Below are 24,317 nucleotides of genomic sequence, written 5' to 3'. Positions count from 1 at the left end.
ATCCGGAGCTCTAGGGAACGTTAAATGTGACACCTTCATCATGTTTATTTGTCGTTTTGGTCTAGGAGTGCCCTGCAGAGGCTGCAGCAGGAGAACCAGGCTCTGAAAGAAACCCGAGGACGAGTTGGAGCTGCGGGACTGAGGACAAACCCAGACAGGAATCCCAGGAGTCTCAAACAGGAAGATGGGGAGGAGGATATTGATGAAGAAGATGAAGAGGAGGAAACATCTCCAGTGCCAGTGGGAAAGCGGAGCCATCCGTGTGTGAGCTTGAGTGACGAGCGAGGGAAGAGGCACTGCAAGAGGCCGCGCTCTCTGACGTCCCGTTATCCCACACACCAGCCGGAGACGGTACACGTGCTTTTAGTCCTGTGGTTGTTATATAAGTAAAAACGGTGGTATCCTCTCCTGGGTGCATGTCAGAGTTGCTGAAACACTTTGCTGTTGCAGGAGGTGGGGCCTGCTGGCGACAGCAGCGAGGTGGGAGCGCCCTGGCAGGATGAAGAGGAGGGTCCCGGTGAGCAGGCGGCCCGCCTGAGCTCCGATCTGGCTCTGAGCCACCAGGAGAACAGAGAGCTGCAGGAACGGCTGATGGTGTCTGAAGCCACGGTCCACGCTCAGGCTGAACAGCTGAAGGACTACAGAGATCTGCTCAGTGAGTCACTCCCAGGAACATGTATGAAGAAATATGACGAGACACATAACAACACATACTCAAAGTACTGAAAACTTTACAACATTCCAGTCATTTGTTTCTCGTGTACCTGCAGCGGAGACGTCCGTCCAGCAGGCCAGTAAGCAGGTGCAGGTGGATCTCCAGGATCTGGGTTATGAGACTTGTGGTCGCAGTGAGAACGAAGCTGAGAGAGAAGACACCAGCAGTCCAGGTGGAAGACCACATCTCTCTCCCACTGTCACGATCCTTTCCTGTACAATACATTTACTAATCCTCTGGTGTCTTCATCTCCCTCCTTCAGAGTTCGACGACCTGGAGATGTGCACGTCTTTGTCCCATCAGCCGGACTACGAGGGTGCGGGTGGCAGCTGGTACGCCGACAGCGGGAAGGCAGGTGACTATGAAATGAGGGACGAGTCATCCTCTCTCCAGCACCTGGTCCAGGATCTCCGCTCACAGCTGGCGCGCTGCCACAAGGTGATCCGTGGGCTGCAGCTGCGTGTCCGCTCCCTGTCCACCACCAGCGACTACGCCTCCAGCCTGGAGCGAACCCCACGCAAGGTACCGGACCATTCACCAGCTACTCCATATCACTGACTGGTCCTTTAGGGACAGAACGATGCCCTACGTAATGTTTGCTTCACCTCCTAGGTAAACTGGGCCTTTGAGAAGTCGCCAGCACCCAGCGGTGTGGAAGAGGATGAGGGCTGGATGTCTGACACCCAAGGGATTCGCTCCGGGTCCAAGCCCAGCAGGGAACTGCAAGAACTGATGGCACGGGTCGCGTCACTGGAGGCGCAACTGAAGAGCTCCAGGCTGGAGGGGAAGAGCCCAGCAGAGGAGGATAAATGTGCCACCTGGCCTGGGTGAGTGGACAGACGGACAGAAGCACAGACAGGCCATTGTCAAAGATAGAGGTAGCTGGGGCCTCTACTGTCCCTGTGTACTGCAAAGGCACCTTATTGTATGTAGAATCAGTTAACATGAGAATCATTGGTCATGTGACTTGCAGGCCTCTATGAATACGATGGTTTCTCCCCTAACAGGAAGTACAACACTCTGATCCAGGCACAAGCTCGTGAGCTGTCCCACCTGAGGCAGAGGATGAGAGAGGGGCAGGGGGTCTGCCATATCCTCACCCAGCACCTCGGTGACACCACCAAGGTACGGCATTCTACATATTACCAATGTGGAAATGACATGAACTAGAAGAGCATATTTACATTCTCATACCTTCTCTCCACACCTTCCAGGCCTTCGAGGAGCTGCTGAGGGCCAATGATATCGATTACTACATGGGTCAGAGCTTCAGAGAGCAGTTAGCACAGAACTCTGCCCTGGCACAAAGAGTGGTCGCCAAGATCAGTGGACGTAAGGAACATCATGTCTGCTATACCGTGTTGCTGTCATTTTTGTGCTCCTTTCATTCAGATTGTGTTTCTTTCCTGTTTTATTTCCATAGGCGGTCGTTCAGAGAGCCACGATGACAAGACTAGCCATGAGTTGCTCGCCATACGGTGAGTCGGCTCGGTAACGTGCTTTCTATAAAATCACCTGCAGCATTGTTATCTGTGAGCCTCCTTTGAAGACCTTAGCTTTGCAGAGCACTCACTTTGCACTAGTGATTAGTTCACTTTGTCACGTGACACGCTGCTTATGGTGGGGAGGCAACAGAAGGTTGCTGGTAATCCTCACACAGGCCACAGCATGAATCCTTGACCCTTAAGTTGCTTTTGTTGAATAGTCTTACGGTACAGGTGTCCCACCAGCCGGGCGTAAGAGGCTCAGTGTGACAGTCCTTCACTGGCTGCCTCATTCACTCACCCGGCTTAATGCAGGACTGTTTCTATTGGATCCAGAGTCAATTATTTATGGGTTTCTCTCTTTCTAAACAGTGAAATATTTTAGTGGGTAATCTGAAAGTGCTGTAGAAGGATTTGGTCTCTCTGGACTGATGGTGCGATGGCTCCTTTGTGGAAATCCATGATTTCTAAGAACGGCTCCCTATACAGGGACTCTCTGTGGTCTTTTTCTACGGCTCAAAGCCAAGCAAGAGAGGCGGCTTTTCTTAGGATGCTGTGGGAGAGAGACAGGGAGTTCAGGCTTCACAAACTCAAACAGTAAGGGGCTTTACTTCACATACGTTTATTTGCTTTCAGAAGGTTGGTACATTAGATGGTTGGCTTGGAAACGTAGACATGTATACTACATTTAATGATTTCTACATTGCAACATGCATGAAATAGATGATATATTTGTTAAATAACAAAAATGGCAGCCTGTTTCTTTCTACACTTTTAGGGCTGCAGCAACTGTTATTTTCATTATCAATTAATCCTCTGTTTTGTCGATTTAACATCAACAAATAGTAAATAAAATGCCCACAATTATATGCAAATTATGTAGAGCTACTACTTGTCCATTATTTTCAGTACTTAATAAGATATAGGTGTAAATGTAGTATAAAAGAGCCCTATTGTGAACTGTCAGGTAACGTCAAGCAGCGATTATGAACGTGCTTGTGTAATTGCTGATTCTCTTGTGTGTACATGTAGGCTGAGTAAGGAGCTTCAGCAGAAGGATAAAATCATCGAGTCGCTCCACACCAAGCTGCAGCAGCGTCCAGAGACGCCGTCCAGCTGCCACGCCCTCTCTGAGACCACCGACCAGTCGGACAGGACATCCCTGGTGTCCGATGAGTACAGAACCAACGAAGACTTAGAGCTGTGCTCCGATTTAGACGGCAGAGAATATCAGGAGGAGCTCGGGCTGCAGCGGCCCAGACACGGATCCCAACCAGACGGTAAAGTGTGTTCCTGTCTTCCAGCTCGCCACACCTGTGAATGCCTCTTCTGTCATCTCACTCTCCATTCCCCTCCTTTAGTCCGTCCATCCATCCCTCCTCCTCATGGCTTCCTCAAGTCCTCCAGCAGCTGTCCTAACATGCTTTGCTGGGCCCCCGTGGGTTTGGCCAGTCAGTCCTACAGAGGTATGGGACTCACCGACGGCTGTGACTTGCAAAGTATCCCAAAATCCCCTTTTCCACTTCCTCCTTCATGTGTCACTTCCTGTCATTCTCCTCCAGCCCTTTTCAGTGAGCCTGTCTCCTCTCCCTTCTCTGTCCCACCCGGCCCTGACGTCTGGGGTAGAGAAGTCATTTCTGACCCCCGGCCCAGGGCTCTGTCTGTGATCGCGGTTCGCCCAGAGCTGGACACCCTGTACAAACAGATGAATGGACAGAACGGGGGTGAGGGGCCCGGGGGGGAGGGGCATGTGTGGAAATGAAGACAAAACTTCTCCTCATCTCCTGTTAGCTACCATCTCTACGTTGTCCTGTGAGTGTTTTCACACTCTTTTATATGTGTGTGTGTGTGTGTGTGTGTGTGTGTGTGTGTGTGTGTGTGTGTGTGTGTGTGTGTGTGTGTGTGTGTGTGTGTGTGTGTGTGTGTGTGTTTGCAGGCTTTGCAGTTCCCCACGACACACCTCTGTTCCATCTCTCACCGGGGGCTCACAACCAGCACGGCCTCTCCAGCTACAGCCAGCTATCCCATCATGCCTTTCAGCAGTATCAGCTGGGCGGCATTCCCGAAAGCCACTCGTTGAAGTCTGACTCGGGTCTAGTGACGGGAGGGACTTTGTGGGACATGGAGAACTCGGTCCAGCAGGTCGGAGGCTACCATGGGTCCTCTGGACACCAGCAAGGAAGTGGCCACGCAGGTGTGACTCTCTACTGGGTTGTCTATTAATAATCAATATGCAAAGTGTTCATGAGAGTGATTATAATTGGTGTTGTTTGTCTGTAGGGGTAAATTTGATAGAGGAGCACCTGCGGGAGGTGAGGTGTCTCCGGCAGCGTCTGGAGGAGTCCATTAGGACCAATGAGAGGCTCCGTCAGCAGCTGGAAGAAAGACTGGCCTCGACCGGGCGTGATGGAGGTATCGTTAGCCTTCACTGCATCTTTGCCACTTCTTTCTGTCTCTTCATGTTAAGAAATGACATGAAATGAACGTGTTTCTGTCCAGGTGCACCAACAAACATCTACATTCAGGGACTCGACACGGTCACTCAACTGTCCAATGAGATCAGAGTCCTGAAGGAAGAAAACTTGGGTCTACAGTCACGCCTGCAGGCCAGCACAGGTACTGCACCTGAAAAGTTTGGATTCTTTTCTTTTGGAATAGATGCGCGTTATTGAACTCTCCTTCCCTCAGACACGTGTGAGGAGGTGGTGCAGTTGCGGGAGGCAGTGTTTGCAGCTCGCGCCCGCCTGAAACAAGCGGAGCTGGAGGCGGAGCAGTGGAAGGAGGAGCTGAGACGACTGCAGGCTCACAGCCAGGAACAGGGGCAACAGATACACATATTAAGGCAGGAACGGCAGGCCAGTCAGGAGAAAACCAACAGGTCGGTGTGTGCTCATACTAACTGAATAATGACTGATAGGTAGAAAGATGTGTCGGTGTGTGCACACATCTACTCTCTGACTGTAATGGACTGCATCCCCAGGCTCCAGCATGAGGTGTCTCTGCTGCAGCAGCAGCTGTGTGAGAGCAGAGAGCTCATCCACTCCCTGCAGAGTGAGCTACAGGTGTACGATAGAGTGTGTTCCAGCACAAAGGCCAACAAAGGTACATCTGTTCATTTCATACGAGCAACGCTTAATATACTTCCTTTCTTAAATAAAGTACTTTGGCGCCATCTGGTGATCGTAAGAAGCATCATAGTGGTCCTATTTGAGCTGGGATGAACCCCAAACAGAAGCATGTCCAGCCAGGCTCTCCAGTGATTGTGTGTTTTGTCTTCAGGCTACCTGTGTGAGCTCCCAGGCCTCCCGGTGGAGCTGGGGGAGCTGCTCGGGGAGGTGAGGAGCCTGCGAGCCCAGCTGCAAAACAGCGTCCAGGAGAACAGCGCCCTCAAACAGCTGGAGCTCCACAAGCAGCTGGAGCAGAAGCTGGGCGGGGGCTCTCCTCGGACCCCCTCCCTCTCCGCCCTCACTGCCAGCCCTCAGAGAGAGAACTTCTACAGGCGACAGCTGCTGCACGGTGAGACGGCGGCTTCTAGATGCCACACCAAATGTTTGTGAGGCTCAGTGTGCCGTGGCGTGGTTTGCTGTGCGTCCATGCCTAGTTTGTGTATATGTGTGCTCCACAGACCCAGCTCCGTCTCCACCAGTCAGGGACATTGGTCTGTTTAACTGTGGATCTCCCGGTCCTCCCTACTCAGACCTGGACGACAGCCATAGCACTGCCAATGGTGTGACTTAAACTGCATGCAACTAAATCTGTCTGTAATGTGTGGACTGACTGTTCCGTAACAACTGTAACGTGTAATTTGCCTGACAGAACATTGTTTTACAAACAAAATGAATTCCAAATACATTCAGCTCTTTTCCCTCCAGCAGACCCTCTAGACCCTCACTCTGAGCTGGAGGGGGAAGCCCCTGACGGATCATTTGCAAACCGCAACGGCCGCCACACTATCGGCCACGTGGATGACTTCAGCGCTCTTCAGCAGCAAATCCTAGAGGGCCGAGGCCTTGTCCAGCGCATGGAGACGACCCTGCAGGCCTGCCTCGGACCACCGCTGCTGGAGGGCAACCAGAAGCCGAGCAGTGAGCTGGTGAGAACCAAAGAAAAACGAATCAATGTCCAGAAATAGACTATATAGCACAACTCTCTAACTGAGCTGTGGATGCAGGTCCTGGACTACGGATGTGTGAAGAGTCTGCTGTCCAACACCAAGACTCTGAGGCAGATCCTGGAGGAGGCCATGTCTCTGCTGAAGATGTTCTGGAGAGCAGCTCTGCCCAGCACTGATCCCTCCATCCACAACCTTAAGAAGGTTTGGGACACGTTATGGAATGACTGCTCATCCTGGAGAAGCACCATATTTCTGTAGAATATCTGCAGTAAATATCAAATGTCTGTTTGTGTGTGTAGGAGCAGTGTTTGCAGGAGGAGATCTTGTCCCTGAAACTGCGTATATCAGAGCAGGAAGAGGTTCTCAAGGGGACGATTCAAAGACTGAGGAGCACCAGCCGCACCAAGGAGAACATGGAGCACTTCATAGTCAGTCAGCGTAAGTGTGTGTGTGTGTGTGGATTCAAAGGCAAGGTCAGGAATATAACGGCTTGGGCTGGTCCGTACATAAATAGGGCCACGAATGTGAGGAATGTAGGGAGTGTAAACCAACCCTAATAAGGCTCGAGTGAAGGAAGTGTAAGACATTCCAGGTTATAATCACTTTGCTATAGTGTTGACGTTGATGTAACGTTTGTGTGCTCGTGTAGTTTAATAATAACGGCATAGAAACGTATTTTCTATTTGTCTTCTTGCAGTGTCAAGGACTCGTGATGTGCTGAAGAAAGCGAGGACAAATTTAGAGGTAAGCAACCATCGAATCCAGGACGTCATCCATAATGGAGTTGATCTGTGTGCATACTCCATAGGTCACAGTATTATGTGTACTGTATGTGTGAAGTCTCTGGTGTCTTTATGATGTAAGTTCATCACTTGTGGCCTTTCTGCCTCACTTGTTCCTCCGTATTGCATTTGTCTCCTCTCCTCCTTTGACCCCCCAGAAGAACGAGCTGAGACTCTCCTCTCTAAGCTCCTCCTCTTCCTCTCCTTACGCTGGTAAATGTTTGACATCTTGTGATCTTGCAAACAGGTAGATGTTGTCCCAGATGCTGTGTTTCAACAGACCAGCTGTTAGGGTTTAGGCCTGCTGGTGTAAAATGTGACGTCATGAGGATTACGTTATCCATTTCATCACGTTTAGCCAACATGATGCCAGAATAAACAGCACATACCATTACAAGACTCTGGCATTGTACAGACATGTCCATTGTATTGGTTGTAGGTTTTATTTTATTCATTTCTAATATATAATTTATTTTATATAATAATATTTTTCCCCAATTCCAAAGTCTGAATATTTCTAAGAATTAAAAGTGCATTGCTCTTTGAAAGGGTGTACTTGCATTATGACATCATCATTAGGGGTGGCATAAAATGTTTGTAAAATTAAAATAATATTGTGTAATTATTTGTCAATATATCTTCCCATAAAAATAGTTATCGTGACTCTGGGGCAGCGTTTACCTGTGTGCCTGTGTGGGTTTCCTTTTACTAACCGTGCTGACATCACTGCTTCACCATCACAGCAAAGTTCATCCCGGTTTCACTAACTAACTCCTTCTGCTTTATTAGAGTTTAAAGAGAGAAATAAAACATGGGAGGTTGTCCTGAGTAGAAAACAAGGTGACCACAATCGCACAGCAAAATATTTGTTTCCTAACAAAGTGTAAAGTGAGTTCAGTATGTTTAAGAGGCATTTTAAGAGCTTTAAAACTATGGTCCACGTTTTGGAATAAAAAAATGCAGATACAGTGATTACGTGAGGTTAGATGTGGTCACCTTGTTGTCTTCATAGGACCGTGAAGCTCAGCCATGAAGTTACTGTTTTTAGTTAAAAGGTCATGACTTGTTCCTAAACACACAACAGTGACGCATTTACACACACACACCCATCTAAGTGCTGTTTACTTCTACACTGTGTTAAGGTTGAGTCTATTCACAGCTTCTGACATCTCAACGCTCCAGCGTTCCCATTCTGTGTGCATGATGTCACAAACGGATGTACACACAACACACAACACACAACGTGTGTGTGAGGCAGCTTAAAATAAAGGTTTGACTGCTGCCCTTCAGTGTGAGGAGTGAGCGGTGTCATAAACGCCTACACTGTGTGTGTGTGTGTGTGTGTGTGTGTGTGTGTGTGTGTGTGTGTGTGTGTGTGTGTGTGTGTGTGTGTGTGTGTGTGTGTGTGTGTGTGTGTGAGAAACAACAGCCTTGCTTATCCTCTAATAACTCATTCTCAGCTTCTCATCTGCATTCGGTTGTATTTTGGGATGTTATGATAACTAACATTACGTAGGTTAGACGAGACCACTCTCATGTTTGTGAGAGAGATATGAAGATACTGCCAGGAGACTGTTAGCTTAGCGTAGCTTAGCATCATGACTGCAAATGGGGAAACATGATAATAAGGGTTAGGGTTTTTTTCCCCCTCAAGCAGAGCCAGGCTCGCTGTTTTTAAGCTAAACGTCTCATATTGACTGTCTCACATAACTCGCCAGCAGTCTATCGGTTTCTTCAGCCTGTATAGGATTGTTGAACACTAACATTAATCTTCCACTCTCCCCTTTTGTCCCAGCTGAGGACCCAGGAGCTGCTGCCAGAGAGCGGCCTGCTGATCGCAGTTTCCTGAAGACCAGCGCCGCTTCCGGAGCTGCAGCCAATCACCGTCCAGCAGCGAGGAAGCGCAGCAGCCAATGCCTGCTTTAGAACTTTTAAAGAACCAGCCTCAACGCTACCACCTCTGACCTCTAACCTCTATGCTGAAACAGTCAAGACCCACTGCCCCGACCCTACTTCCCCCCTACACCCCCCCAGCCTTTCTTGTCCCGCCCAGCCTCCGTCCAGCCTTGAGAGTGCTTCCACCCGTCCCTCCTCCAGGCAACACGTGGGCAGTATGATCTGCACCTTGAGCCTCCCCGAACTCCCCTCACCCCCTCACCGAACTCCCCTCACCCCCTCACCGAACTCCCCTCACCCCCTCACCGATTTTCTGCCTCGCCCTCCCCCCCCCCCCCTCCTCCCGCCACATTAGTATTGTCTCTGAGTGACACAGTGGGCAGTTTGCCTCGTCGTGTGTGTGACAGAAGAAGGTGTTGGATATGTGCCTCTGGTGGTTTCAGTGACGTGCTGCTACTGACGAAGCTGGTTGAAAATGCTCCTAGACACTGATCTCAGACCAGGTGTGTCGTCTCAATCTGGTTTCAGTAAAGGCATTTCGGTTTTATGAGTTATATTGCAGAAACTTTCAGAATAAATGTACCTGATATTTTTTTTTAATTAACCGTAGACTTGAATAAATTGAACTTTAAAGGTTAAAAAAGGACGTTTCTAAACCACACCCTCTGATCTGTATCTAAGAGCATCCTCTTTTTAGAGTCAGCCTGTGGACGGAATAGATGTTCATGCATGTTTAATCGTGGCTTGAGAGAGGAATTCTGCACACGCGTACACACACACACACACATACCGGTATATATATTTATATATGTATATATATATATATGTGTGTGTGTGTGTGTGTTAGATCAAAAACGGTTCACTCGGAGACAATACGTTGACTGCCACAGAAATGCAAGTTTACTTCTCGTGGAACTTTTATGAAAAAGGACATTTTTTTGCAAATGCAATGCAAAGAACAATGACACCCACAATGCATCACTACCCACAGATGAAGAATGTAGAGGAGGTTGGCGATCACTGCTAGTACTACTAGTTGCATTTGTGGTGGAAGCTTATGAGTGCTTTGTCAGCCATCAGCCAACGGTTCCGAATAGCAGAATAAAAGCCAGAGAAAAGTTCCATTTCAGCCACGAGCCTCCTCTTTAAGGGTCCTAACGATGCTTGCTTGGCACCGACCGACTGAATTTGAACTAATCGGTGAAAACCGGGGATTAGATTCTCTAGACTTTGAACATTCTGGTGATTTCTTAGCAGGATGTAGACTAAAATATGTAAAACTGAAAAGAGGTTCAAGTGCTCAAATGGAACCAGGCTAAACGCGTATTCAAGCTCCTCTGCAGGAGTTCTCATACGAGCATGTGCAATAATGATGTTTCTTGAATGATTACACTGCACCGGGTGTTTTTTTGATCATTTCTTCGCTTGACACTGGATTATTAGTCACACTCATACTAACGTTAGGACACGATCAGTGTTGCGATTGTGCTTTTTACAGAGTGTTGATGCATGACAGAGATTTTAAAATCTGAGCTATGGAACAGTGGGTTACCAATACTTGCCAAAGTTTGAACTTTGAACTCTTACTTCACTTTGCCTTCTCCATGCGAATGACAAACCCGGGTCTGGTCAGACCGCGGGGGACACCGAGGCGTCTTCTCTCCGAGGGCCTCCAGAACCACAGACGGTAACCGTTAGACAGCTGGTTCAGTATATTTCTAATTGTGCGACCGACGTGAGCTCCTTTTCTTTGGACCAAAACTCAACAGAGTGGATTTATCCCTCGTGGCTATAAGCTGTATGTCTTTATGTTATTTCTCTTGGTTCAGGCCGTCTTAGCATTCCCATGGCAACGGCAATACAGGTGATTAAGTTCTTATAGGTGATGCAAACTTTGGCAGGCTACTGGTGGGATCATGGTTCTTCAATTCACTCACTTATAACACATTTAGTTTGATGTGTTGTTGCTGTACATTTGCCATTTATGCTGTAAATAACCCGCTTTTGTTGTATGAGTGTGTGTGTGTGTGCGTGTGCGTGTGCGTGTGCGTGTGTGTGTGTGTGTGTGTGAAAACATCCAACATTTGCTTTTTGCAAAGTTGATTTTCTGGGTAGCTGTGCAATAGCTTTATATGTTTTATTTTGATGTCAAACATCATTGTATTACAGGACTGTTTGCTGCGTTCACGTCCTGCTGTATGATTTATATGCAGTGTGTTAGAGGAGTCTGTCTTTGATTCAATTAGTCACGTAGGCTGATAAGAGATCACAAACTATGCCTTCATGATATCTAAGTCACTGAACACATCCATGTACAACACAGCTCTGATTCGTGTTCGCTTCGCTTGCCTTTACATTTAGTAGCTTGGGAGCTTCTTCACTCTGCTCTCGTGGTAGAAAAGGCCGTGAACTAGCGTTCGTCCACCTGAGATTTGCCAAATTAGGTTTTGTTTGCGCTCGAGCCTTCAGAAAAAGACAAACGTTGTATTTTAACGGTGATAAAAAGTTTGATATTTCCTTTGGAAATTTAAAAAGGGAAACGTTTTGAAGAATTGTCTACTGTAAAAAAATAAAAGCCAATGACTGGAAAGATTGTGAAGATAGATCCACAAAGCACCTTGTAAGAGCGTCAACAAAGCCTTTTTGCTACTTGTTCTTATGAAGGGAATGGAACGGCAGTTTGAAACGATGTACTGTTGGTCTTGAGTTGCGTATGTATATAGTGCTATTTGATTGGTGCAGCTTTTATGTGATGGGAAAGCAGCTTTTTCTGAGTATGGGCATGATGAACTAGAAAGCCGATACAGGACTCGTATGGATCCTGTCTCTGATGACAGTTAACGGTTTGCTGTGTTGGCGATTTATCAATGAAAGATTTTGAGAAAGAATAAATAAAACTCAAAAAGCTTGTGTGGTTTATTGAACTGCTCATGTATTGTTTGGATCCCCATTAGCTTCTGACTGCTGCTAGGAGATTAAAGTGTGTATCTTTGTGTTCTTTACACACAAATCCTGTTTCTTACACCAGACAGAAAAAACAGACAGGAATTCGGACCAGCATGCCCTCTGTTTATTTGCAAACAAGTAAAACTTTGTACAGTGAGTTCATCACACTGGTTCTGCATTTTAAAACATTCATGAAACGGTTTTGTAAAATTCAAGTTTTGGTTTTAGCCTCAAAACACCACAGCACTCCATGGCTACAGGCTCAACATTCACAAAATACCTTCTACTGTCTAGTTGATTTATGAAAGTCAGTATCAACCACTGATACATACTGTACTTGACAAAAATACCTTTCAAAGCCACTATACCTCAAAGTACAGATTATTTCAAACAGTTATACTGTGAAGAACACACGTTAGCAAACATTGTACAACAATTAAATTCATGGCAACTATCTCCTGTAAATTCATCTGAATGCGGTTGATCTGCTGCTGAATGTGCACCACACTCACCAAACGTGTCGTACAGCTGCAGACGCATCAACGCGTGCAAAGCAGCGGGTTCCAGCGTGTCATCGTCCACGCCTCCGTGTACCGGATACATACGGTGCATATTTGATAAATTAAACTCGATACAGATGCACACGCATATCAAGCACTGCAAAGTCGTCATATCTAAAGAAGGAAAAGCACAAGTGGGGTTCTGTAACGCCGAGAAGCTACGCTGCAGTTAAAAGCTTATATCAACGCTCCTGTTCACAGGATGGTTAAAGTGCTCGCAAAGTCATGTCAAGATGAAGGCAACAGCAGAACTAAGCATCGACCTTTGACCTCCAGTTCCCATTGAAGCAGGTAAGTTCTCCCTCTATCGTGACTATTAATGGTAGTTTAGTTCCTGCTATAGATTCCACTGAATGACGGCTGAACCGGGAGACATTCAATAATGTATTTATATGTACTGATATAAGATATGGTTCACTCCTCATCCCGTTCCTGTTCATCAAACTTACGAGTTCAGTTCTCTTTGCAGCACTATTGCATTTCATGTTCTACCAATGCCACGTCTGCTCGGCCCGTTACTCCACATGCACTCGCCTCTAAATGCAGTCAGGTCAGTTAGTTTGAAACGTAATGACAACGCAGCACTTTAACATCTGTCGATTCACATCAAGAACATTCAAAAGCCCTCACGTTAGGAGAATGAAAGACACTGATCCCTCACAGATCACCGTCTTCCTGCTTTTCCACACGGGCATGCATATGTTCACAATGTGCAGCAAACACTCAAACACACAGTGATTTAGACTCTAATCTGTCTGTAGGCGTTACAGGTGAACAGAATGGTTTTCAGCTCTCAGACACACGTTGCTACTTCTTTTCAGCGCCCTGTGTATATAGAAGATAAAAACCCAAGCCAGTCGCAGCCACTGGCCTATCAGCCCGCCTGTAAACTTGTTTCAGTGCAAGATTTGGCTAAATGTGATGATACTGAAAAAAGAAACCCCAGCAAAAATACAAACAAGCTTCTCTCTAAAAGCACCGCGGAGCAGCGAGTTGAGGTTTAGATGGGCTTGTAAAGCAGCGAGGTGACGTACTTCTTCTTGTATCTGTGAGTCGCACTCAGCACCATCACGCCATCCTGCACAACACAAGGGCAAGCTGCCATTAGAGGGATCGAACCAACGGAGCTAAACATGAGATGCTTCAATTCAAAAGAGATGTGTTGCTCACAAAGTTGCAATATCAGGGAGCAAAACGTATGTCAGGTGTTAGCAGAGAACCGACCTTTATGGAGAGGGCGTAAAGGTGGTTCAGCATGACATGGTTGGGTTCAGGCAGCAGGGCGGGGTCACACTGCCAACAGAGAGGACAAGTCAAAAACACAAAAGCAACTGTGTAAACTGATATGTGTTAAATGGGGATTGTGGATGACAGATGGAGGCACTGACGGATATATTGGTGTCCTTGTTGAGAATGACTTGGAGGAGGTGAGGAGGGAGTATCGGCGGGGCTTTGAAATGCTCCTCGGGTCTGAAGACGTACTGTTCCTGCCCGTATGGACCTGGAGGGGAGCTGGACAGATCTGCAAACACACGGCGGCCATGAACACACCGCTGACAGGGCTTCAAGGCTCCATTTAACCTTCCATAGCAAAGCAGTTGGGACGTAAGCTGACCTGATGTGTCTGAGCACTCCAACGAGTCCACGTGCAGGGCGTCAAACACCTCAAAGTCGGACTTCTTCACCTGGATCAGGTTGTTGATTGTGCCGAGCTGACTAGTGACAACCGCCTGCAACAGAGAAATGTTTTAAGAAAGTATCTGTATTTCCTAAGGAGGTCACAATCCTTTCATGTTTATAATTGGATGTCTTTATAGTGTGCCAAAGCGCATAAAAAAGGGTCTGGAACTTAACTTTCTTTAAGATAACAATCAAATAACACTGATGTACCTCTGAGGAATCATGAACCCACTGTCCATCTACAAAAAACTTATACTGGTGCTCTCCTTCTGGCAGGTCCAGGATTGCTACAAAGTCATTGTGGCTTTGGAGAAAGGAAAAGAAACAGTTACTGGGCATGGATCAACTGAGCATTTCCCATGGGATCGCTATGAGACATTAACACATGCTGACCTCTTATTTAGTGGTATCTTGGTGCTCCAGTTGTTAAAGGAACCAGCGATGTAGACCTCCTTCCCCCCTCCAGCCCAGCGGATGACCGTGGGTCGAGCCTGACGACCAGTTTTCACCTGGTCACCCAGATCGGATTCTTTCTCTCCTACCGCCTGAAATCAATTCATTCAGATTTCAACTACAATTCGTTTTTTTTCTGAATCCTATCCAACAAATGGCAGATAAATCTGAAAGCTATCCCAGCAGAACCAGTATATGTGTATATATGTATTTCCCAACAGTACCTTGGACTCTGGCCCATGGGTGTTGAAGATGTTGGGGTCGTCTGTGCTGTCCACCATCTTGCTGCTGGGTTCTTGGTCTTTGTGACTGCCGCTGCTGTCGGAGCGGTGAGCCTTGGCTCCATGGCGTTCTCCAGACACCCTGTCACTCGTATTACCCATGATGCCTCAGTGTTTATGGCGCTCCTGGAAAGAAAAGCCCACTTCATATATGTTTGGCCACAAACATACAAGATGGACTAACTTCATTGTGATCCAGCCATTCAGAAAGTAAATGCATCAGTACTGAACAACGTAATATTTGGTGTTGATTTCACGTGATGACCCCTTCTGTCCAGTAGGGGTCTGAGTTCCCCGATGAGCCACACCTGAGCCTGATTAGGGCTCCAGGTATAAAAGCTCGTCACAGGAACAGACAGCTGCTGCTTCATTAGAGTTGGACATTTTCACACACACACACTACTGCTCACTGACCTTCCAAATGTGTTTGGTTCTTTTGGGTCGAGAAATAAATGGTTTTGTTTCACTACTTTTAACTCGTCTCCTGGTCTTCATGTTACAAATGGGGGCTGGTCCCAACGTGATTCACCTGGTTTAGATCTGTTGGTTCGGCTTGTTTAGACTGCTCCTTGTGGGCAGGTGCACCTTATTTGGTGATTGACTTCCTGCTTGTCTGGGAGACGTGGATGAGTGTGGGTGAGTAGGCTGGTTTTGGTGGCTGTGTGCAGCTATAATGCTAATTGTTCTGGGGAGTGTTTGTGTGACCCGGCTGCTCGCCTGGTGTTACATTATAACGAGCCTGCTGCTGTAATGAGTGCAGGAGACTCTAATGGGTCATTTGGTAGGCAAAGTGTTCATTACAGGAGGGATGTGGTGAACTGCCATTAGTTTCTGGCCTTTGAGCCAGGCTGCAACACTTTCTAGAAGTCTGTAAATGTAATAAGAAGCTTGATGAAGTAACCTTCAGAACCACATGATGCTTTGTTTGTTTTGATGTAAAATCAATGCAAACCCTCAACACACCCTCAACAACAGATGACAAGATCTAATGGCCCAGTGGGGGCCTAATGTGTTATTATCTGGGGTTTGTCTCACTAATGATTGCATTGTTGATGCTGATTGGAGTGCCTTGCCTTCGTGGGTCTTGCAGCCTGGAACCAGAAGGGACAGACTGGCAGCTAGACGGGCTGAACCCAATCAGAGCATTTCACATTTAGTGGCTTGGAGGCTGATTGAGGTTGGAAATGCATCCTTAGCTGGATCCACTTCCTCCTGTCTTCCTAGCCATGTGATTGAGAGTCCATACTGTTTTAGATGTACATGGGGGGGTTTACTTGGAAAAAAGAGTCTCTGTATACATTTTGACAATATAGAACAACATGTGAGGCACAAACTGCAGGAAATACACACTCGAAATGTGACGTGTGGTTGATTTATAAATATTAAACACCATCTTAACGCATTTTTCTTAACGCCCGCCGGTCCTCAACGAGCAGCACGGTCTTACTGCCCAACATTCAGATATAATGTTAGCATAACCCTAACCCTAACCCTATACCTAACCCTAACCCTAACCCCCCCCCCCCCCCCCCCCCCCCCCCCCCCCCGCGTTCAGCTGCGCCCGCCCCGGATCACTTCGGCAGGGAATATTTTTAGCTTCCAGTTAGCTCGCTGCTAGCCAGCTGTTACTGTATAACACCGAGCCCAACGCGCTTTCGAGTTTTCGCTCTTATTTACGACGCCATCGTCAATTATGCTCACCGAGACGAGAACGTCACCACGTGACGTCGGTAACAACGGAGCCGATCACCTCACCGATACCAGCTGCTGTCGTCGTTTGTTTTCAGTCCGGTTCCAACTGCGGCAGCGCGAGCGCGGCGGTGGCGGCGGCCCAACTACGGCGCGCGGCGAGGGACAGACTTAGTGGGACAATTAAAATCAGCAGGCTGAAGGTCGCGTTAGTTTACTAGTGATACAGGGAGATTGGCGTATGTGCGGTAGTATAACCTGCTAGGTATGTTTTTCATTTAAACTACATTCAGACAAAATGCCCCGTCGTGTTGGGGTCTCCTGGTGGAGTGTTGGGGTCCCCTGGAGGAGTGTTGGGGTCTCCTGGTGGAGTGTTGGGGTCCCCTGGAGGAGTGTTGGGATCTCCTGGTGGAGTGTTGGGGTCCCCTGGTGGAGTGTTGGGGTCTCCTGGTGGAGTGTTGGGGTCCCCTGGAGGAGTGTTGGGATCTCCTGGTGGAGTGTTGGGGTCCCCTGGAGGAGTGTTGGGATCTCCTGGTGGAGTGTTGGGGTCTCCTGGAGGAGTGTTGGGGTCCCCTGGTGGAGTGTTGGGATCTCCTGGAGGAGTGTTGGGGTCCCCTGGAGGAGTGTTGGGGTCTCCTGGAGGAGTGTTGGGGTCTCCTGGTGGAGTGTTGGGATCTCCTGGTGGAGTGTTGGGGTCCCCTGGAGGAGTGTTGGGATCTCCTGGTGGAGTGTTGGGGTCTCCTGGAGGAGTGTTGGGGTCCCCTGGTGGAGTGTTGGGATCTCCTGGAGGAGTGTTGGGGTCCCCTGGAGGAGTGTTGGGGTCTCCTGGAGGAGTGTTGGGGTCTCCTGGTGGAGTGTTGGGGTCTCCTGGTGGAGTGTCGGGGTCTCCTGGAGGAGTGTTGGGGTCTCCTGGTGGAGTGTTGGGATCTCCTGGAGGAGTGTTGGGCTCCTCTACACCAGTCAGCCCAACAGGGGAGGGTTCATATACAAACCAGTATTCTATCGTTTTATGTCTACACGTAACTTTCCAGAAAAAAATTGACCAGCTAAATTAATTTCATTAAGATGCAAACCTTTCGGGGGAGCATTTATATTACTACTGTATCCTGAAAGAAATATAATTATTACTTTTGCATAATCAATGTAATCAAATTAAAATGGTGAAAACATAATAATTAATAATTCTAGTACCTCTAAAACGAGCATGCTTAAAGAAGAAAATTGATGTTATGACACTTGTGCTCTGCTAAAATATCAGTAAAGCATGTAAATGTGTCCATGTGCTTTTTCTTTGTGAACCACTAGGTGGCGCTGTTAACACACCTCAGTGACGTTCCAACCACCACCTGAACCCATGTTCTCAAGTGTTCAGTTCTAGACCCATTTCCCTTCTTAAACTCCACCTTGATGTGAGTTATAATGAAGACAATGGGCCCAATGTCATCTTCCATGGTAGCTGTGAATGTCACACACTGAATAGCAGACAAACTGTGTGTGTGTGTGTGTGTGTGTGTGTGTGTGTGTGTGTGTGTGTGTGTGTGTGTGTGTGTGTGTGTGTGTGTGTGTGTGTGAGAGTGAAAGTCTTGGTGTCTTTAAAGGAGAAGTGAGAGTTATTAAAGTGTTTCCATGTTACAGAGTAGTAACGGTCATTTAAACCCAGAAATAACCAGAAAAACAGAGAGTTCACATTGAGTGGCTTTAAGGCACGTTTAAATGATTATCAAATAACACAGATTTAGTGGTTTTCATATTGCACAAGATGCATTTGTCTTCATGCACATAGTATTCCAGTGTTTACACGTTATTGATTTTTTTCAGAGCAAGTTATTTTTAGTTGACAGCTGCTGACTGGAACCGATGTCCCACTAGAGGCAGCTGTTATCAACTTAGAAAAGTGTTTGATTACCTCTAAATGGTGTCGACTTCCACATTTAAACTGGCTTAGTGTCATTTTAGCTAAAAAATAAGACCATTGACTGCTGTATCTTCATTGGTTCAGCTCCAGAAACGATTATTTTTGTTATCAAAAGGAAATGCAGTTTGTCCTGATGAGCTAGCACTTTTAAAAGATTAACAGAAGGATGTTATGTTTGCATGTATTTAGTACAGTACTATATTTATGTAGACTCTTGCTTTGGACGGAGTACATATTTCGCGTTATGTGTAGTAATAGGATGAAAATGAAAGCATGCTCAGCAAAAAAGGATAAATGCTTCAGCTACTGACAGATGACCCTCAGTGGGAAACGTACTTCTTCTCATCAGCTGAACTGTTCCAGCTGGCGGACTTCATGCTCCGTAGGTTTTCTGGAGTTACTTCAGGCTTTTTCCAAGTCTGGAAAATGAATATTCTTTTTTTCCACTTGCTTGAAGCATCATTTGGAAATCCCTAAGCCAGTCTTCATGTATTCGTAAACCACATAGCTAATGCTGACAGCGGGAATGACTTTCATGAAGTTTGGCAAGATGCCCCGGTAAAGTCCGAAAAAGCCGTTTTTGGCTACGATCTTCTTCATCAGGCTGCTCATGGAGGGCTGATCGGACGCGTCCAGAGACGCTGCGGAGAAGAAGTGAGTTAGAGAGGCAGTGTTACACGTGCACTGTATGTTAGAGGCCTACACTTATTATTATGTGGGCTGGACCCGTGCCTCTTACAGAGTTTTGTCACCACAGAAGCATTCTTGCCTAATTATCATACAAGTCAAGACATGCCATGAAGTTTTGTCATCACTGCTGCTGGATGTCAGACTACCTTGCGCCTGCATCCTCGTGCGCACAAGTGCGAGTGGATAGCTGGCCAGCTGGCCACAGGTACTGGAGATGGTCCCGCAGGCCACCAGCACCAGGACTCCTGGGTTAGCCGAGTCTTTGGAGTGGTGCGACAACCACGTGTTCTTCAGAGTCTGAGACACACATGGGAGAAATCCTTCATCTGATTGTGCATCTGATTGTGCACACCAAGTGAAGTACCACAACAGAGGGAGTACATACCTCATACACAGCGAGGTCGATCCCGGCGTAGGGAATGATGCCCACTAAATTTGGAATGTAGCCCTTGTAGAAAGCCTTGATACCCTCATGTCTCAGGATCTTCTTGGCACAATCAAACATTCCTGAAAACTGGCCCGTTTTCCTCAGGGTCAGTCTAGTTTTCAATACCTTAGGGACAGGAAGTAGAGAAGAACTGAGGAACAGATTATCATACAAACGCTGATTTCCTTTTTATTTTGCATTCAGATACCCATGAAACAAGTTTACATATAAAGTATACTATTTGGAGTGCAGCCATGGGTTGTCTTACCTCCATTGGGTAGATGACCGTCTGTGCTGTGGCCCCGGCCAGAGAGCCAGCCATAAACCTCTGGTGTGTCTCAATCTTTTTGCCCTCTGATGTTAACAACTTCTTAAACTGCAGAACACACGCAAGAAGATACATAAAGGATGTGAATCCAAACATTTGTAATATTATAAATAGCAGCAGATGTGCATTTCAGAGCTTACCTGTTCATAAGCCATGAATTTGATTGCTGTCTCAGGTGCGATCTTCAGAACGTTGATCCCGTTTCCCCTCCACAGTGACGTCAGACCCCCCTCTGAGATCATCTGCTTGAAGCCCCCTACCAGGCTTATCCGGTTGGCCTTCGAAGAATGAACCTGCAGCGAAAACATCAAAGTTTCATTCATCACACATGAACCCACAATAAGACCCCAGATCTGGTGTTATTCAGATGTTGCATGGGAAAGGGCTCTTTATATACTCAGCTTCAGTTTTAAGGAATACCCGCTAATATGAAGACTATTGTATCTGTTGACAGTTTGAAGACGGCCTTAAATAAATGGTTGAGCAGCCACAGGGTTATTATGTTTCTTTGTTAGTTTGTTTAAAATGTTAATATGAATGGTGAAAGTGTGATTGGAATGTCTTTTATTTTACTTTAACCATGTTCCCTCACATACATGTACATTACCTTTAAGACACCTGTACTAATAAACATGCTTACACTACCATGGGACCACACTGGAAATCAGCCTACGGGCTTTTTGTGTTATTCTTTTGACACAATGTACATATGTATGCTTTGTACGTGTGTCAATAAAGAATTCCAATCAATCAATCACCATGTTCACCCTCAGGAAAGAATACATTTGTCGTTTGGTGTGTTTCACCTGCATGAAGACTTTCATCCTGTCCAGAGGGGCCGTACCGGTGCGGGAGACGGACCCCGCCACCGCACCTGCAGCGAGCTGCTTCCACCAGCCGCCCGAGCTCTTCTCCTCCTCCGTGAACTCGTCTGGGATGGTGAGACTGTCACCTATGTCCAGCTGCTCGGGATTACAGAAACACATCTGCTCACATCCCTTTTTAAACGCTCCCACTAGGGCTGTAAACACACATACTCAGTTTAGGATGTCTTAGAGCACAATAATAGCACACTGAGTTGTGTCTCTCTTTCGGGAAGGCGTATGTCACATAGTCTGTTTGTGTGGTTGTCAATGTGACTAAAAAAAACTCCACAGGCCTAAAAGCACTTCTTCTTTTCTTTAGGTCTATTTGCACAGCGATGCAGCGACCGGTTTCTCTAACCTTGCTAAATCACCAGCTGTACACAGAGAGAGGACAATGTTTACAAAACCTCGAACATAAAGATGGCAGGAAGTAAAGACCAGTGAAGAACCTCCATGGAATCATAGCTTCACCTTAGCCGTTTCAGATACACTCAGCCAATGTTTTCCCAAAAGCGTGAAGCTGTTTTTGACAAAGCTGCGTTGACAATTGAATGCAACTCTGCAGGGACTAGTTGTGTGTCTAGTTGTGTGTCCTGCAGTCACTCCTGCGGCACGTCTGAGGTCTGAGAATGCAGTTCGGTCCGGTTTTATTACCTCAGACACCATCAATGTGCAGCAAAGATTTCGAAAACATGTAGCTACAAAAGACAGGCACAGTGTAGCTCAAATCCCTGGACAATGACATCTTTTATTCACTAAGACGACGTGGAGGAGCGAGCTGAGGGAGCCAGAGCGCAGAGCTGTGACCTCATTCAATTGGACGCTCTAATCTGTTAAAGCCGCCGGCCAAATGTGGACTGCAGATAAAATCATTTAACATTGTGTGTGTGTGTGTGTGTGTGTGTGTGTGTGTGTGTGTGTGTGTGTGTGTGTGTGTGTGTGTGTGTGTGTGTCCAGTACCGAGGAGTGTCTCCAGTAGCGTATGATCTCCTCCAGGTTGTGAGCAGGGCAGAACAGGAAGTGTTCCCTCCACTCGTTCCAGTCCACCATCATGGTCCCATCGATGTCCATACTGAGGAGACGCACAAACCAGTTAAGCCACCATCCATCATTATAAGAACATATGAAGCGTTCAACACTATGATACAAGTGGAGGTCCAACCTGTGTAATATCTTCTGGGCATTCTCTCTGCTGAGATCCATGCCCAGCTCTGCGAGGGACTGCTGGATCTCTGAGGCATCAATGCGTCCTGTCACATAACAAAGAGCCAAACACACGTATGTTGCAGTAGAAAACAGAGGATGTGTGGTTTGGTAAACATTCACTGGAGGTGTCGGTGTGTGTTTAGGATGAGGAGCGGCGCCACTCATCCCCTACCATCGTTGTTTCTGTCCAGACTCTTGAATGTCAGCCGCAGCTTCTTCTCGTGCTCCTTCAAATATTTGCTGAACTCGTTGAAGTCGAGACTCCCATCTTTGTTCTGGTCACCGGACGACACGATCTTCTGCAGAGAAGGAGAGGAGATCTGATCGTTGCAGTAGTGTAGGGTGACTCTCTCTCACACACACACACACACACACACACACACACACACACACACACACACACACACACACACGACTAAAGAATGCCGTGCGGAACGAGCAGGCCCAGTCTTGAGACTCCTCCGGACCCCCATGGAACCCTCAGGGGTTTTACCTGTGCGGCACCCTGGCGGAAAATGCCCATCGCCTTGAGGCCGGCTCGTAGTTCAGCGACGTCCACCTTCCCGTCTTTGTTGGCATCGAGCCTCTCAAACAGGTCCTGGTAGGACCGCTGGCTGTCCGCATCCCAGCACCGGGCATTTGATAGTAAGAGCGTCCGTAACGTCTGATACATGGCGGGGCTGGTCTGGAGGCAGCTGTCGTGGAGAGGAGTCGCCCTGCAGTCCGGATGTGGCCGTTAATCCATATGCATGTTGGAAATCATCCATGAAATCCAGATGTTGGCGACGTAGAAGGGGGGGGGGGTTCTCCGTCAGTGTGCAGACGGTCCCGTGCAGAGGTGTCCTCCGTAGCGGTTCAGGCAGACTGCAGTAATCGGGGGCGGAGCAACGAAGGCTACGTAGCACCTCGATGTTTTTAACGGAAGAGCCAAAGTGGTGAAATAAATAACCCGCCCCCAGATTAACTGTGTGCATAATCCGGTTTATGATCCCAGAGAACTTCAGCATCTGCTTTATTTCCACCCCGATACGTCACGGTGTTATGATACGGGACATTTAATCTCCTCGTCTAGCAGGACGTGTCGGTAGAGGGGGGGTGTTCACACATGTAGCCACCACTATAGCGCGGTACCGCTGCTCGCCACTCGAGGGCGCTGTTTCCTCGCAAACAATGTGGTTCCCATTTTATACAGTACCTGGTGCACACAAGGAGAGGAGTCATTCTCTGGGCCACTCAACAGAATCCACATTACTACTGCTGCTTTTCAGATTAAGATTTTACATGCAAAATGTATGCATTTATGCAAATTTATACCGCATGCAATGTCCTACGTATAAATTATCTTAAAAGTAAAAGTCCTGCATTAAGTTAAAGTATTTAAGTTTAATCAGTAAAATAGGCCTACACAATGCAGAACAAGAAATGTTCTGTATGATTGTCCTGTACATCATATCATTACTGCTCATGATTTACTGTTGTATTTGGTTGCAGTGGAGCTGAAGTATTTAGGACAGCAATTAAATATATACTTTTTTTTAAATTATAGATTAATCTGATGCTTATTTTCTCAATTAAGTAATTGATTTTGTGGTTTGTAAAACTTGGGAAAATATTAAGGAAATGATGTCACAATGACTCAGAGCCCACAGTGACACTTTCACAACACTGGTTTGCCTAACCAATCGTCCACACCTAAAATTATTAGAAATAAATGTGAATTATTTAAAAATCTAAATAATTAAAAATGACAAGTAATACATCTTCACATTTGAAAAGCTGGAACCATGAAATTGCCAGATATTTTCTTTTCTTCTGACAATTGGCTTCATGATTAATCAATTAATTGTTTCATCTGAACTAAATAGGCAGGTTGATTTATAACAAAACGTCATATTTTATGAGCTCTTTGTACGTTTGATATGTAGGCTAAACATCTTAATTTGCAGTCAAATAGTGGAATTTAAAAGAAGTAGAATTATAAAGTGATAAGAAAATAAAACAATACTGAAGTAGGAAGTAGCCTACTTAATGGTAATTTGATAAATGTGAGTTACATTCTACCTATTCTATTCATTCTATTTTGCCCAGATTACACGTTTATTCTGGTGCCACTTGCACCATAAGTAACAGAGTTGTCACGTGCTTATTTTGCATTTCTTCTTCTTCTTTTTTTTTTCTTTTGTCACACAGCTGTTGAATGGAAGATATTGTCTGTTTTTGCCACTTCTCTTTTTTGCACGTTTTGCGGTCACGGTGGGGGGATAATGTAACTTCAGTGCATTAAC

The 24,317-nt window shown here is 46.7% G+C and overlaps 3 protein-coding genes across 7 annotated transcripts in view; 1 reads left to right on the top strand and 2 right to left on the bottom strand.

The window, feature by feature from the left end:
* LOC311011951 (myomegalin) overlaps positions 1-9,188 on the top strand; it is a 32,931-nt gene extending 23,743 nt beyond the window's left edge. The window contains exons 26-49 of one of the 2 annotated variants that reach the window (XM_084007186.1): positions 66-351; positions 451-655; positions 771-887; positions 978-1,237; positions 1,328-1,542; positions 1,723-1,840; positions 1,930-2,047; positions 2,139-2,193; positions 3,232-3,479; positions 3,561-3,665; positions 3,762-3,923; positions 4,136-4,393; positions 4,480-4,611; positions 4,699-4,815; positions 4,888-5,077; positions 5,180-5,301; positions 5,479-5,715; positions 5,825-5,926; positions 6,072-6,292; positions 6,371-6,514; positions 6,613-6,751; positions 7,011-7,057; positions 7,254-7,308; positions 8,891-9,188. In XM_084007186.1, coding sequence (XP_083863312.1) covers positions 66-351; positions 451-655; positions 771-887; positions 978-1,237; positions 1,328-1,542; positions 1,723-1,840; positions 1,930-2,047; positions 2,139-2,193; positions 3,232-3,479; positions 3,561-3,665; positions 3,762-3,923; positions 4,136-4,393; positions 4,480-4,611; positions 4,699-4,815; positions 4,888-5,077; positions 5,180-5,301; positions 5,479-5,715; positions 5,825-5,926; positions 6,072-6,292; positions 6,371-6,514; positions 6,613-6,751; positions 7,011-7,057; positions 7,254-7,308; positions 8,891-9,021 — 3,784 coding nt within the window. In that variant the 3' untranslated portion in view covers positions 9,022-9,188. The remainder of the gene's footprint in view (positions 1-65; positions 352-450; positions 656-770; positions 888-977; positions 1,238-1,327; positions 1,543-1,722; positions 1,841-1,929; positions 2,048-2,138; positions 2,194-3,231; positions 3,480-3,560; positions 3,666-3,761; positions 3,924-4,135; positions 4,394-4,479; positions 4,612-4,698; positions 4,816-4,887; positions 5,078-5,179; positions 5,302-5,478; positions 5,716-5,824; positions 5,927-6,071; positions 6,293-6,370; positions 6,515-6,612; positions 6,752-7,010; positions 7,058-7,253; positions 7,309-8,890) is intronic. The other variant, XM_084007185.1, reaches the window with a different exon arrangement.
* Positions 9,189-12,046: 2,858 nt separating this feature from the next.
* prkab2 (protein kinase, AMP-activated, beta 2 non-catalytic subunit) lies at positions 12,047-16,758 on the bottom strand. Of its 3 annotated transcripts, XM_084008605.1 has the most exons (8): positions 16,613-16,758; positions 14,855-15,037; positions 14,571-14,722; positions 14,388-14,481; positions 14,113-14,227; positions 13,886-14,019; positions 13,722-13,790; positions 12,047-13,575 (listed from the first exon to the last, which is right to left on the bottom strand). In XM_084008605.1, the coding sequence occupies exons 2-8, from the start codon at positions 15,011-15,013 to the stop codon at positions 13,498-13,500; spliced, it is 801 nt and encodes a 266-aa protein (XP_083864731.1). In that variant the 5' UTR covers positions 15,014-15,037; positions 16,613-16,758; the 3' UTR covers positions 12,047-13,497. The 3 variants fall into 3 exon arrangements, with proteins under 3 accessions (XP_083864731.1, XP_083864729.1, XP_083864730.1); XM_084008603.1 differs by having other exon boundaries at positions 13,886-14,227; XM_084008604.1 differs by having other exon boundaries at positions 13,886-14,227; positions 14,855-15,054; positions 16,613-16,748.
* A 1,530-nt stretch (positions 16,759-18,288) lies between these two features.
* LOC311011827 (mitochondrial adenyl nucleotide antiporter SLC25A24-like) lies at positions 18,289-22,915 on the bottom strand. Of its 2 annotated transcripts, none has more exons than XM_084006971.1 (10): positions 22,526-22,915; positions 22,205-22,331; positions 21,989-22,076; positions 21,787-21,898; positions 20,767-20,922; positions 20,101-20,253; positions 19,901-20,008; positions 19,591-19,758; positions 19,352-19,502; positions 18,289-19,156 (listed from the first exon to the last, which is right to left on the bottom strand). In XM_084006971.1, the coding sequence occupies exons 1-10, from the start codon at positions 22,703-22,705 to the stop codon at positions 18,975-18,977; spliced, it is 1,425 nt and encodes a 474-aa protein (XP_083863097.1). In that variant the 5' UTR covers positions 22,706-22,915; the 3' UTR covers positions 18,289-18,974. The 2 variants fall into 2 exon arrangements, with proteins under 2 accessions (XP_083863097.1, XP_083863096.1); XM_084006970.1 differs by having other exon boundaries at positions 20,767-20,925; positions 22,526-22,914.
* Positions 22,916-24,317: the final 1,402 nt, after the last annotated feature.

This window comes from Eutrigla gurnardus, assembly GCF_963514095.1.
Source record: "Eutrigla gurnardus genome assembly, chromosome: 4".
In the NCBI taxonomy this organism is placed as follows: domain Eukaryota; kingdom Metazoa; phylum Chordata; class Actinopteri; order Perciformes; family Triglidae; genus Eutrigla; species Eutrigla gurnardus.
This window is presented reverse-complemented; position numbering and strand designations above follow the sequence as displayed.